The sequence below is a fragment of the Pseudonaja textilis genome, chromosome Z (assembly GCF_049901715.1).
Source record: "Pseudonaja textilis isolate UNSWEBS1 chromosome Z, rPseTex1.2, whole genome shotgun sequence".
Classification (NCBI taxonomy): Eukaryota; Metazoa; Chordata; class Lepidosauria; order Squamata; family Elapidae; genus Pseudonaja; species Pseudonaja textilis.
In genome coordinates this window covers 101903241-101917935 of record NC_142008.1, presented here as the reverse complement: position 1 = coordinate 101917935, position 14695 = coordinate 101903241, and the positions used below count along the sequence as shown (strand labels likewise).

The following is a 14695-nucleotide window of genomic DNA, read 5'->3' as shown; positions in this document are numbered from 1 at the left end:
ATCTGCTCCTTGCTGCAAATGTAGGCTCACACAAAATACACCAAGAAGAGATTCGGCACCTTACCTACAGTGGTGGGTTTCAAAGTAGTTGACCACAGGTTCAGTGGGCATGGCTTGGTGGGTACACTTTATGCGTGCGCATGCGCAAAGGCTTACCTACTCACCTCCTGCAATCCTGCATTCTCCCTGTACCTTCAACAGCAGATACACGGCAATCTGCTGTGCTGCACAAAGCAGCTGTGCTTCAAAAGCAGGGAATAAAGGACAGTATGGGAGACAGGTAGGTGGGTCCAATTGCAGAATGTTGGAGAAAATCGGTTCGGTCTCCGCTGATCTTCAGTGCCACCAGTACACCAGAACCGGGCCGAACCAGTAGAATAGCACCACTGCTTACCTAGCACATTCATCAGTTACTGAATTAACACATTTTCGGAGGTTGCACAATTATGAACTGACTATATGATCTGGGTCACATATGTTATATCACAGAGCAAAACTGGCAAACAAATGAAATGCCTCAAGGTAACAACAAAAATTATCCTAAATGTTTGATCCAATTATGCAGCTAGTGTATACCCTGAACTGTTGCAATTATTTTTTGAAAGTCCAAAATAGTTGGCAATTTTGAAAAAAAAAAACAAGCATCTGTGTGTTATTTATCAAAATATCAATTTAGGATTAATTTATTTCTAATCTTATTCTTCTAAATTAATTTCCCCAAAAACCCTCCATGTGGCTTATATGTCTATACTAGGAAAAGGAAAACATGTGTTTTCCCACCTCTTTTGTGAGTGTAACCCTCTCCATATATCTAGAATTGCTGAATGTGTGCATAAAGCTGTAAATCAAAATATTAGTTAATACAAGAGGAATATCTGATGGCAGTTGCAGGCCAGTCAAAGAAGCCGTTAAAACCAAGAACAAAATGGCTGCTTTCCTCACGTAATGTAGTGGTATCAAGTTCAAGCACATTGTCAACCATGAAAGCTTCCTGGTTGACTATAGACCAGTGACTTCCCCCCAACCTCCTTCATTGAGTTATCATTACAGCAAAACATTGGAGAGAGTTATGGAAACACACCTTCAATTCCAGAATGAAAGGCAGAATTAATTAATTTATTATTTTTATCCCACCTTTATTTATTTTTATAAATAATGCAAGGTGGCAAACTTACCTTATCTCTTCACAAGAACTCTATAGGGTAGGTTGGGCTGATAAAGGGTGATTGTCACCCAGTCAGCTTTCATGCCTAAAGTGGAACTAGAATTCAGTTTCTTGGTTTCTAACCTGGTGGCTTAACCACTAGCTCAGAGTGGCTCTATATTTTTATTCTATAAAATATGTTATACATTTCTATTCTTTCTTTTTCTATCTAATGGAATAGAAATAAATGCATGAATAAGTAAGTACTCAAGTGAATAATACTTTCCAAATTATTATCTGTATGGAAAGATCAGGGGAGGGGGTCAGTAGAGGAAAGATAGTGAAACATCTTGTAGAACAAGTTCTCAAAATTTTCTTTTCAGTCAAGAATTTGAGGCTGATGGCTGAATCCCTCTGCTTCTTGACAGTAGGCAACCCATTTTAATCGCAAAATCCCAAAATTATCAATTCAATTTTTTTTTCTTTCAACAAAATGTTCATGTAAGGTTTTCAGTTTTTCAGAAAACTCTATATCCCACTTTACCTGTCCATACTGGTCAGCTTTGCCTTTTTTGCAAATTCAGTTAGTCCAATCTTTCACTTTAGGGATTTTTTACTTTTCTATTTTTTTATCTAGATGCAACAATTTTGTTACTTTATACAATATTAATTTCTTATATTTCTTTTGTAATTCCTTCTCCATAAGGAATAATTCTGGTTTCATGATGGTGTTAAGACCACAATATCTTTTGCATCATTGTATAAATTTGCATTTAACATTTGCTTTTCTTCACAAATCCACTATGCATGCTAAAAAGTTCCTTCTTTTTCACACTTCCAATGTTTTGATGTTCCTTTTTACATTTTAGATCATTACCACCAATACATCATTTTGTAAAACTTCTCTCTTAAATAATAACACAATTTAACACCAGTTCCTTGTATTTTCCCATATTTATATTATGACCAAAGTTTGCAACCCATTTCATCATACAATCAGTGTTTTTCAAACTTGAAACTTTGAACTCCCAGAATTCCTACAACTTAGTCAAATTACAATCCCAAGGCAGTCATGGGTTCCGGATTTTGGATACATTGTGTGTAAGTTAGCCTGTTTGAGGTACAGATAGTCCTTGAGTTACAACGGTTCATCTAGTGACTGTTCGAAGTTACAATGGCACTAAAAAAATGACTTATGACCATTTTCACACTTACATCCATTACAGCATTCCCCTGGTCATGTGATCCAAATTCAGATTCTTGGCAACTGATTCATGTTTATGACTATTGCGGTGTCCCAGGATCATGTGGTCACAATTTGCAAAGTTCTGACAAGCAAAACCAATGGATAAGCCAGATTCACTTAACAACCATGTTACTAACTTAACAACTGCAGTGATTCACTTAACAACTGTGGCAAGATAGGTCTTACAATGGAGCAAAACTTACTTAGCAACAGAAATTTTTTTGTTGCAATATCCTCCATGGCGAGCAAATAAATGTAACAAATAAATAAATTGTCCAACTGAAGGTTAAATGGGTTTTAGTAGCATATAAATAAATAACAACTTTACTATTTCACTCACAGGCTAAATGAAATGAAGGCAGACTGGGAGGTAAAATTCTGCTTTCAGGTCTTGCTCAAGTGCAAGTGGGGGAAAGTTCTAAACCAACTTTTTTTTAAAGCTAGCATGGGCTCCTTCTCTCAGCACTGAATTTAATTTCCACATTTTGGGTTGTACCAGGGCGAGCTGACCTAACCACTTTTGCTGCCTCAGATAGAGCAGTAATTCAGCAATACTTTTTGAACAAGGTGTTTTGGTTCAAGTTTACCATGCAATGTGGACATGGAAGGGAGAAAATTCAACAAGTTATTTCACCTCACAGTACAATAATGATAGATTTTATTTCATTGTTATAGCTCTTGAAATCAAAGTCCTCCCAATTGCTAAAGATAGGATAAGGCCAGCTTATTGGTAGATAATTTATCCATGATTTACTTAACCAGATTTTTGGGGGGTGCAGTTGCACAACACACAAAATGATAAAACCACACAGGCCACATCTATATATGGTAAGATGTGATTAAAACACATCAAAAAACGTGCGAGAAAATCGGCGAGTCAACCTCTCCTGAGTCCCTTAAGGAAGCCAGCGATCCTGAGATATGATAGAAGAGCTTCAAATACTCCGTATTTACTTGAATGTGGATAGAAGGATATTCCCATCTCCTTTCCATTTTTAAATAGCGACATTCCTTGAGCACATTCAGGGAGATAGAAACACTGAAGTTGGAAAGATGGAATCTAAAATCCCGAATCAAAACTGATGAAATACTTCACACGGAATCGGGGTCCGCTGTCCCCTTCCCTTCCCACAATCGTGGGAAGCCACGTGGTTTTAACAGTGCATTTCATTTTATTCTAGCATGACTGCCAAAAACGAGGTGGCGGTAGGTTATTGATGCTCGCCGGGATGGAAGCAGAAAGAGGTGTCCTTCTGCAGTTGGCCAGTGCGAAGAAGAGAACAGGGAAGACCATATAAAAAGCCCGCCCCGCTAGCCTCGCCTTCCAGGGCGCTGAGGGAAAACGTGGGAAGTAAGGAATTTTGTGTCAACGTGGCGCAAACGGACGAGTCCCCGAGCGCTCGGCCACGCCCATCATCCCACTGCGGGCCCGGATTGGATATTGCAGAGATGAGGGGCGTGTCCGGGGAAAGACACTAGCGGAGCTGAGAGATGAGCTGAGGGCAGCATTCCGAGAGCGGGCTTCGTGGAGACGCCGATTCTTAGGGGAAGAGGTAAAAGGCGCGGGGAGACGGGCGCTCGGCAGGGAGAGTCGACACTGGCCTAGGGAAAATTAATGGAAAGGGGTTATGGATGGGCAGGACAGAAATGAGGTGAACGAAATGAGGTCCTCGGGGGCTGACCGTGGAGAACTTCATCGGGAAAAGAAACCTTTTCCTTTGTTAAGGACGGCAGCCCTGGAATTGGGGCCAAGTTGGGATGCTCTTGATTTGACTAATGAATGAGAGATGAGTGATGAGCGGACCTGGTTGTCCGGAGCCAGATCGAAGCATCCAAAGCAGAGGGGTGCTGAAGTATCTTGCGCTTTGTGGAGGCTCTTGGAGCAAGAGTGTTTGCGGTTTAGAATTGGGAGAAGACCAACTCCAGAAAACGGAGCAACGTGGCCACGTGTGGGATTTTAAGGGGGATGCTAAAACCCTCTTTGAAATGGGTAGTAGCAGTAGCCAGTTCTTACTGAGAAGGTTACTTATTTATGCCATAGTTCTGCATCCTGCCCCGTTTTTTAATTAATTTGTGTCAGCTAGTAGGGATTTTTTTTTATTCCTACCTACTGCCTATAGTTAGATTTTCTCCATGATATTTTCTGATATGGCATATTAGTTCTTTTTTTTTTCATTTGCTTCCTGATTGAAATTTGTATTTTCCACCAAAAGCAATTATTTTAAAATAAAATTATAAAACTATGAATTGCACAGATTGTGTCTTGCTGGGGCAGGGACTCTTCCTATTAGCTTGAACTATTTAATTTATCTTGGCATTTGAAGACATTCATATGGGGAAATGGGATGAAATATGCATTTTTTTCTTGCAAGTAGCTATATTACCCTAATCCAGTATAAAGTCAGTAAATATATATATATGGCAAAGACTTCCTGGCCCTAGTTTCTACTTCATCCATTTGATGATATTATTCTGAGTGGGATGGTAAAGAAAGAAATTAAAGGAAAACAAAATGTAGAAAGTGATGGGCCATCGTTATCTGAATAATACTGACCATTCACAAAACAATAGTTGGGTTGTAGTGAATACCCAGTGTTATCAGATCATTATCACCGTCTCCACTGTTTCTTCTCAATTCTTTGTCTACTGTTTCCTTCACCTTTTTACTGAGGAAATTAGTAAATGAAGACTTGCATTTTGGGGGGAGGGGTAAATAACAATATGGAAGTGAGTTGTCACTGCTTCTTCCAGAATGTTTTTTTTAAACTCTGAGGTCTTGAAGGCACCTCTAGGAATTCTAGTGTTTCCTTATCCAGAGTTCAGACAGACATGACCCTATCTAGCCTTTTTAAAATTAGCCATCAAGTTAAGCTGTGCCACTTGCTAGGACTGAGCAGAAATCATAATAGATTTGCTATTCTTTAAGAGGTGGAATTCTTAATCTCTGAGTTTGGTTGTTTGCTTGCAACCCAAGTAGGTAACATTGTCAATATAAGTACCCAAGGCAAAGGAGAGACACACTGACTAATCATGTTACCTAACTGGCTACTGAAACATCTGCAAGCTCAGAGAATACCAAGAACTCCACAGTTCAATCTTGGGCTACACCTATTTTCTTATGTTGGTATTCTTCAAAATGCCAGAAGACCTAATTATTTTTTCAGTTTTTATTGTAGTGGAACTGGCTTTGTGCAGGAGGCTGTTGGGTTTTATTCAGTCGAGGGTCTGCCACAGGCCAAGAAACTTGGCAATGGAAGTGTCCTTTTTGTACTACAGCTTCAGATGTAAAGCTGTGTTCCCTTTCTGTGTCACTCTGTTCTTGAGTGGCTTTGTTCTGGACAGAGCAAGAACAGTGTTTATTGAGCTACTTCAGGAATTGAACGTTTTGTATTCTGGGCACAAACTGAGGACTGGCCTAATTTTCCTTTGCTGCTGTGATCTGCTGATGTTTTCTCCCTTGAAAGGTGCAGCTCTTATTACTGATGCCCACTTCCAACAGAGCCTTAGAGAATGGTAGAGCTTTGTGTCCAGATGAATGGATTAGAACGAAAGGAAGTAGAATGACTAAATAGATATAGCTGGGAATGGGGACTTGATGATCTTTGGTATGGAGAGAGGCCCCAGGACAAAACCAGGTGATTAGCCCTTTATCTGAGGCATCTCACCTCAGTGCTCCTTGCCTACATGACAAGATTATGACTAGGAGGTATTATTTCAAATCTGCCACTGGGAAAGTTCCAGTGCAGAAAACAATAGCATGTTGCTGGATTATATGAGACTGGGAGACACTGCACCCAACCTCTTGCTCAGACAAGAGGTTGCTCAGAGTTTATCTGATAACTGTGCCAATATTTTAAAAATCAGTTGTTTTACAGAAGTAGAGCAGGGGTCTCCAACCTTGGCAACTTTAAGACTTATGGACTTCAACTCTCAGAGTTCCTGAGCTTACATGACTAGAGGAGGAATTCTGGGAGTTGAAGTCCGCAAGTCCTAAACCTGTCAAGTTTGAAGACTCCTGCTTTAGAAGAAGGATTTGAAGGAAATTAGAGAGGTGGTACTCTCCAAACTCTAGGCAGCATAGGAGAATGTCATATTTTTAGGAAGCAGGAGATCTCAAAAACAGCAAAGTAGATGGGTATGAGGAATAAAATTTTCAAACCCTGATGTATCAGGATATGTATAAACCAGTTATGAATGTTCTATCTGCTTTCCTTATTCGTCATCTTTATCTTTCCAAGAGGTATACAATGGCTTTGCAGAACACACTTTGCTACTATTACCTGCTGACTGTATGCCTCGTCTGGGCCCAGGCCAAGCCACCCCCTGACAAGAAGGATCGTGTCCACCATGGTCAAGACCTCAGTGATCACCCCCATGATGATAGTCAAGACTTCCACTATGATCATGAAGCCTTTTTAGGCAAAGAAGACGCCAAGACATTTGACCAACTAACTCCTGAAGAGAGCAAAGAGAGGCTGGGGTAACGATGTATTGGTGAAATTGAATAACGAATTTTGCATTCCAAAACCAGGAGAGAGGAAGATCAAATGTCTATGCAGGTTTCGTAGAAGACAAAGGATGGCTTGTAGGGACTTGCCTTTCCCTACAACTTATAGAGAAATTATAAATTTTTGCAAAAAAATATAATATAATATATACTATACATCTGTTTAATGTATTTGAGCATAGGCAGATTGCAGAAATCAGTTTTTACTTATAGTGAGCTAATTGAACATCACATCAAAGAACAAATAAACAAGTTGCCTAATTTGCAGAACTAAAGTAATCAAGAAATGTGTTTTCCTGATTGGTTTAGTTCTTGCCACTGGCTGGTGAAACCAAATGAGAATGGTGACATACAATACAAGAATTGTAAGCTTGTTTCTCTAAGAGGGGATTCTAGGTATGCTGGCTTATTGTGTGCAAAGTTGGTTATGGTTTGGTCAAACTGGTTACAGGCATATTTGAAACAGCTGGAGTTTATGAATTCCGTCATCTAAGCTTTATATCCATTCTTGACATGACATTTAGCCCATTTCAACTATATGACCAAAAGAAAACCCAACCAAAATAATAATGTGATTAAACAAATAAATATCACCATACGGGATTTTTTTCTTCAGGAAACTATGAAATGCAAAGAAAATGTGCTATGAATCCAGAGTCTTTTAAAGATAGTATCATCCAGCCATTTGAGAATCATTTCTCCAAAGTGATGTTACTCAACCTTCATAAGATGCACAGGTTTCAATTTCCAGAATTCTCCAGGCAGCATGTTGCCAAGGTTGAAAAACATTGTTCAACAGGCATCAAGTTCTCATTAGAAAACTGATCAGGCAAAGAGACTTTTTTTTCCCTGGAACTATTAAGAACTAATGAGATGTAGAAGGAAGTTTTCTATTTTCTGCCTCAAGTCACCATTTATAAAATGGTAGCTGCCTAGAACAGTGGCCTCCAACCTTTTGGGCACCAGGGACCAGTTCTATAGAGAGAGGTTTTTTTCGCAGAGGAGAGGGGGCGTGGTTTCGCATGTTGCCTGCATCCTGTGGGGCTTTGCTTGTTTGCCTGGTCCCGGCATGCCCCAGACTGGTACTGGGTCCAACAAACTGGGGTTTGGGAGCCCCTGGCCTAGAAGATATTGAGAAATAAGGCATCTTTCATAGTTACTATCCAGACCTTGCCTGAAGAACTCTAATGAGAGGGAGAGAGAAATCCTGCTTCTCCTATTACTTCTAGATAATTGGCTTTCTGGTGTAACTTCATCATGTTTACTAAGGAAACATGCCTGTTTGCTTCAAAAAAAAAATTAACACATGTTCCCAATGAAGTGCACAATTAAGATAGAGCTCTAAACTGGTCTTTGAATCCATTGATCTATTGGATCTTAATTTCGGCCCTAAAAATGTGCTGTAAATCATCCACTCCCGGTAGTGCCTCCAGAAACATTAGCACTTCACTTCTCAGAAATCCTAGCCTCCACTCACAATGTGTTACAGGTGGTTCATGATACTCTTTATAGAACACTTGAGTTGGACAGTCCAGAGTGTTTCTGTAAGCCACTCTCCTGAGTTTATTTTTCTTTATTTTTGCAGGAAGATTGTGGATCGAATTGACCAAGATGGGGATGGTTTCGTGACTCAACCTGAATTGAAGGATTGGATCAAGCATACTCAGAACCGCTATATCTATGAGAGTGTGAACAAGAACTGGAAGGACTATGACAAGGATAACGATGGCCAAATCACTTGGAATGAATTCAAAAGGACCACTTATGGGCACTATGAAGGTAAGAGGGTAGAAGAGAAATTGGGGCAGGAGGAACCCTATGTTTATGTGGGAGAGACAGACAGGAGAAACATTAAGCCAGAACAGAGGAGAGCAGGAGGTACTATAGTCACCTACTCTGAAAAAAGGCAAAAAGGTAGACCGTATCTTGAGAAATTAGGTTAATAAGAGTGATATAATTTGCCTTCTCTTGATGTGTACTGTGCTGTATCTCACCAATGATTTCAGATTGATCAAAAAATAGTTTTCTCTATTACAACAGTTGCTCCAGAGAAGAGCCCTAAAAACAGCAGTTATATAACACATACTTTAATTTCCTAATGACCACATGCCTCATTACAAAGACCTCACATTGCATTTAATACAGAGACAGGTTTGGTTATCACTCAGGGTATAGGCTCATTCTGATGAACTGTTTCACGGGTATCATTCTTTGTCTGTGAATGATTATGATCAACCAAGTCTGAAAATCTTCTGGTATGAAAATAAGTTAATTATGTGCTCAGGTTTATTGGTGGGGAGGGGGAAACTTCACTGATGCTCATGTCTTTGCTTTCTTCAGGAGAAGAATTTGGTGATCTTGAGGACAAGAATTCATATCAGAAGATGTTGGCCAGGGATGAGCGACGATTCAAAGCTGCTGACAGAAATGGAGATATGAGTGTGACAAAAGAGGAATTCACAGCCTTCCTTCATCCCGAAGAGTTTGACTACATGAAGGACATTATGGTGACGGTGAGGCTGGGCATATTAATACTAAATTGTGCAAATTACTCTGGTTTATCTGGCTGTATGAATCTAATCATTGTGGCTTAATCAGCAACAGAGCTCAGGATACTATGCCATAGCACATTGTGTGGACCCTGCCAGTCAAGGGAAATGTCCTATCTAAATTGGTTTCCCATAACCGTTCTATGGTTTTATTCTCCATGTTTGCAAAGAATTAGAATTTCAAATTCAAATAGAATAATTTCCATTTATTTATTTATATGGCTGCCCAAAAAGCAGTTCTGGGCAGTATACAACAATTAACAAAAATAACAAAACAATTATAAAAATCAATAAAAGTGAAAATATTAAAATTTCGGTAATAGATCTTATTTACCCATAACAATGAGTGGATTGGGAAAACTCTATTGAAAACAGAGAGCTTATACATGGTTGCTTATTGAATTCATGTCTAGATTCACATTCTCTGCCATAGTTGATTTTAAAACAGTTTGACAACAGTGTTCTCAGTCCACATCTCAGTCATAAACCATAATTTTTGAACTCTATAACTCTCAACAAGCTAAGCCAAAACCAAAACCAATTACAGCTTTTAATATAAAGATCAACATTTTTTTCATTCGTTGGGTATCGCTATGTGCTTTTATATAGTATGAGATGGGCAAAAATATTTTAATTTATAAACAATCTTTAAAAAATTAAAAATGCCCACAATGTGAGCATGCAGAGATCTTGTGAGATTATCTTATTTTTTTAATACATTCAATGGCTACCATCTAGTAGTATTATGGATTAATTTTCAATTTAACATGTAAATCCAAATATCACATAAAAACAATGCTTAGTTAGGAGAGCTTTTTCTCAACCATAGAAACTAGATGTGTAGCTCTCAATTCCCAGAATTTCCTAGTCAGCAAGCTGGTTGGAGAATTCTGGGAGTTGTAATCTACAAATCTTCAAATTACTATGTTTGAGAAACACTATTTTAGTACTTCCAAATAGTACATAGACTTATGAAATTTAGCGGGTTGGGGTTTATCCAGTTGAAACAAAGATCAAAGATCAAGAATTATCTGAATGAGAATAACCTTATTGCATGCTTCAGAAGAACACTGTCTTGATCTTCCCAGCTCACGACAGATACATTTGTGACAGCCTCTCTTAGACACTTTATCATTAAGAAATCCTATTTTCTGTGATGGATGGTGTGTATATATATATATATATATATTGGATGGGTAGAAAACAAATGTATTACTTAGCAGATAGATGTCACTAGGGTGACTCATAAAAGAATGGAGCTGAAACTTCTACAAGAAATATTGCACCCAGTCCCAGCAGCTATTCTTTTATTTTATTAAAATGTCTGTTCCTGCCTTGTGGTTTCCATTTAAATTGTATTCTCTTTCTCCCCTTTCCTTTAATTGTACCTCTCTCGTGAAATGTTAAATTTTTCCTTTACAAAATATTGCAGATGGTGTAAAAGAACCTCTGTATAAAGGATTTTGTAATTATCACATTAAGATGTAGCACTGTTCTAGCATCCTATTTAATTGTCCTGAAAAATCCAGGTCATTTTAGACAATAAAAGGTAGCAATGATCTGCTTTATGCTTGCAATGTAAGCAAGAATGAAATGTGGTTACTGCTACCTCAGAAGCTGAAGTGAGATGCTGATTTAAAATCAGTTCCCTATGTTTCTTTAAAAAAGGAACAAAAAATCCAAACCCTCTAATAGTCTTGTCTGCTGTCTAAACTGTGTTTATGAGTTTCAGTTGAAAATTGAGTCTTTTCTCTTTAATACCTAAGAGAGGAATCCAGTATGCTGTTTGCGTTCAGCATCTCCTTTCTCCCAGATGCAAAGCTGATTATAATCTTGGAGAAGTCCTTCCCAATTTCCTTCAGGATGATAGCACACATGGATACAGCTCTTGCAGAAGGTAGAAGGGGTCAGATTCAATTCAGAAAAATCTGGGGATAATCCCATCTGCATTGTTGATTAGAGTGTAGGTCCTCCTTTGAGTAACCAAGGCCCAAACTTAGAAAGCAGTTATGACTCACCCACATTTCCCATGACTTCCTTGTTCTGCAACAGAATTATACTAGCAAGCATCTAGGAACAGAAAATGCCTTTTACCACAGGCAATATTTCTTGAGGTTTTGGTATCTTTTGGCACAAATCCTGTGGGAAGATCTGCTGTACCCTTCTGACTTTTTCAGGAAACCCTGGAGGACATAGATAAGAATGGTGATGGCTTCGTAGAAGTTGATGAATATCTCGGTAAGAATATAAGAATTCTGCCTGAATGACAATGGATTATCCCCTATTAAGAAGTAGGCTAGTTTGGGGCAGAACTGTAAGTCTTTTTTGAGCCCAGATGAAGGAAGTTCTGTGATTCAATATCTCTTCTATCCTATTTCTTCATTGACTTGCCTTGATTAGAAGAAATCCAGCAGTTAGAGAGGCAGCATTAACAGGAATGTTTTGGTATCTCACTTATTCTTATTGATCAGGTGACATATACTCCCCTGAAACTGGGGAGCCAGAACCTAGCTGGGTAACAAATGAACGTCAACAATTTCTGGAACACCGAGATCTCAACAAAGATGGAAAGATGGATCGGGAGGAAATTGGGCACTGGATCCTGCCCACAGACTATGATCATGCTGAAGTGGAATCCAAGCATCTCCTTGTTCAATCGGACAAAGATCTGGTAAGAATAATCCAGGCATGGGAAATGAGCTGTAATGCTCAGGTTAAGCAGGATTTGAGATGTGTGGGTGGTGTGTGACCCATTAGCTTTTTGGGGGGAGGGGAAGCCCAAATTGGGTGAGTCCCCAAGAACTAAACTAAACTTGAAGATTTTACTTTAGGGCAATTTTAGTTCCCGGTCTCTTGACAGTTGATGTAGAAGTAAAAGGTTTTGATCCTCCCTTAAATCATGTTGGGTATCAGTGCATTCCTTAAAGATTTTTGTCCTAGTTTACTTGTAATTGGGGATGATTACCGAGTCCAGTGCAAATTCATGAAATGAAGAAATAGGTCACTTTTTAATTATGAAAGAAAATTATTTTTGGGAAAGGAATATAATTTAAAACAGAGTCTATTCTTTCCTTACTTTTTCCTCATTTTATGATTCAAAAATTATGCTTGTACTCTACTTTCAAAGAGCTGGTACAATCAGGTCAAATCTTGGCAGAAGCATATTAACCTACAAAGGGAAGGAAACAAAGGATATAGCTCACCAGGCTTTCATTACAGGCTTGTCTAGTAATATTAAGCAGGATCTGACCAGTACTACCGTAGCCATCCTAAAATTTAATTCTTGAAGCTCGTTTTTATTGATTGATTTGTTCATTTATCTTTTTGTTTATTAAATTTATATGCACCCCATTTCTCAGTTTGAGGCAACTCTGAATGCCAGCTGCACCTCTCAGTGCAACTGAGACCTATTCACAAATGCAGTTTTAACACAATCTCAAGTGAATACTTGAAAGCTTGCCCTTGACTATCTCATCTCAATTAAATGGCACAAGGCTATAAGCACATCCAGCTTCTAGGACAGCAGATGTATTTTCAGCTCTTCAACGTCAATCAAGACCCAAATTTCATCCTCAGGGAAGCTTCTTTAAAATATTGGTCATTAATGAGAGCATTAGACTAAGGATTAACCATGCTCTTAACAAAAAAATTGAATGTCTGTCCTCTACTGAAAAACTTCCTATCCTGACCACGAGAATAGAAAGCTGTGTTTCCAAGGCATGCTTTGTTACTGCTGAATCTCTTAAAAGAAAGCAAACTTATTTTAAGAATTAAAACAAAACACTCTGCTACTTAAAGGAAGGAGTATGTGTACAATGTCCAGATCCCACAGATATTTTGTTCAGAATTGTGTCTTGTGGGTGGCTTTGTGTCACACACTGCCAGTACCTAAGATATGCAATGTTTGGCTCCAGTTGCTATCTTTGTTTTGAAATAGCAGAATAGAAAGCAAGCCACTCAGAATGTACTATTGTAGGTTTTTTTTTTTTTTAAGTAATTACGGGGGAGTAAAATACAACAATCTCTCTAGTGCCACTAAGAACTTCTAAATGAGGAAAAAGCAGAAGATTTAAACTGCCTCTTGTCACATGAACACTTCTAAGAGACTTGAAGCATTCATATTTTAAAAGTTTTCCTACTCCCTGAAAAATTAACACATGGCTTTTAAGTTTTATATATAATTTACTAACAACACAGTATAAGAATGTTAAAAAAATAAATGACTGGGATGTAATTGGGTTATAATTATGCCCTTCTCTCCTTGCCTTTCTATTTCTCTTCTCCCATTGCTTCTCTTCCTCCCCCACATCACAGGATGATAAAATAACCAAGCAAGAGATTTTGGACAATTGGAACATGTTTGTGGGGAGCCAGGCCACCAACTATGGTGAAGATTTGACAAAGAAGCATGATGAACTGTAATTGGCAGGGGTGGTGGGATATACAACAGCAGGTTCTCCCTTACATGGGAATGGGAGAAACACGCTTCCAGAAGGAATTGCTGTCTATTTATTGTTGGAAGGGCCTGCTTAAACTTCAAAAAGTAGTGTAGCTGGCATACTCGGGTGGTTTTCCCTAGGATCCATTCCTCTTCTTCTGCAGCCTCCTTCTCCCCCAAAGCACTGTGAGTCCTTATCACGTTATGAAGATCTCCATGTTCCAGAGACGTTTGAGAAAGAGATTAAACACACCTACACCTTCTTTCATCCATGCGTTTAATCTCTTCTGTAATGTTCTTAACGCACCTCAGTTCTTCCCTTGCGATCCACGCTCGATCTAAAGGAAAGCAAAGATTATCTTCCTCTAATGCTTCCCTTCTTTTAAGAAAACAAACACAGCTGTTCTCTTTTCAAATACTTGTCTGGGACCTGTTGGGAATAATGAAATAACCAGTTGGGTTCAAAATTACCTCCTATGTCTGTTTTATATAGGTAAAGTAAGTTGAATGCAGGTTGAATGTATTTTTAAGCATCTTAGTGGTAGCCAATACCTTGGATAAATACTGCTTATCTAGGCTTGTAGTTCTTTCTCTGTACCCCTTCCTTCTCCAGGATAACAGGCTTTCCCGGGATGAAGTCATAGAGTTGATGAAGCACAGCATTCAAAGCGCCAAAGAGTATAAAAACACAGTTGATTATCTGGGGGGCCGCCAGGAGTTGTGACCTCTAACTTGTAAAGTTTTGGATTACTAATAAAACAATTTCCCAACCTGTCAAGATACTGTGTCATAGATTGGACAACAGAAGCAG

General features: G+C 38.8%; 1 protein-coding gene across 2 annotated transcripts; it reads left to right on the top strand.

Moving 5' to 3' along the window:
* Positions 1 to 3894: 3894 nt before the first annotated feature.
* Positions 3895 to 14662, top strand: RCN3 (reticulocalbin 3). 2 transcript variants are annotated; one of them, XM_026710905.2, is made up of 7 exons: positions 3895 to 3943; positions 6629 to 6870; positions 8483 to 8676; positions 9238 to 9410; positions 11624 to 11684; positions 11918 to 12117; positions 14498 to 14662. In XM_026710905.2, the coding sequence occupies exons 2-7, from the start codon at positions 6638 to 6640 to the stop codon at positions 14606 to 14608; spliced, it is 972 nt and encodes a 323-aa protein (XP_026566690.1). In that variant the 5' UTR covers positions 3895 to 3943; positions 6629 to 6637; the 3' UTR covers positions 14609 to 14662. The 2 variants fall into 2 exon arrangements, with proteins under 2 accessions (XP_026566690.1, XP_026566692.1); XM_026710907.2 differs by having other exon boundaries at positions 13761 to 14662.
* Positions 14663 to 14695: the final 33 nt, after the last annotated feature.

Bases quoted from the DNA above. Each gene is read 5' to 3' on its own strand.
- RCN3 (XM_026710905.2), top strand. From the start codon at position 6,638: ATGGCTTTGCAGAACACACTTTGCTACTATTACCTGCTGACTGTATGC. The intron at 8,677-9,237 runs GTAAGAGGGTAG...TGCTTTCTTCAG, and splicing joins CACTTATGGGCACTATGAAG to GAGAAGAATTTGGTGATCTT. The intron at 9,411-11,623 runs GTGAGGCTGGGC...TGACTTTTTCAG, and splicing joins TGAAGGACATTATGGTGACG to GAAACCCTGGAGGACATAGA.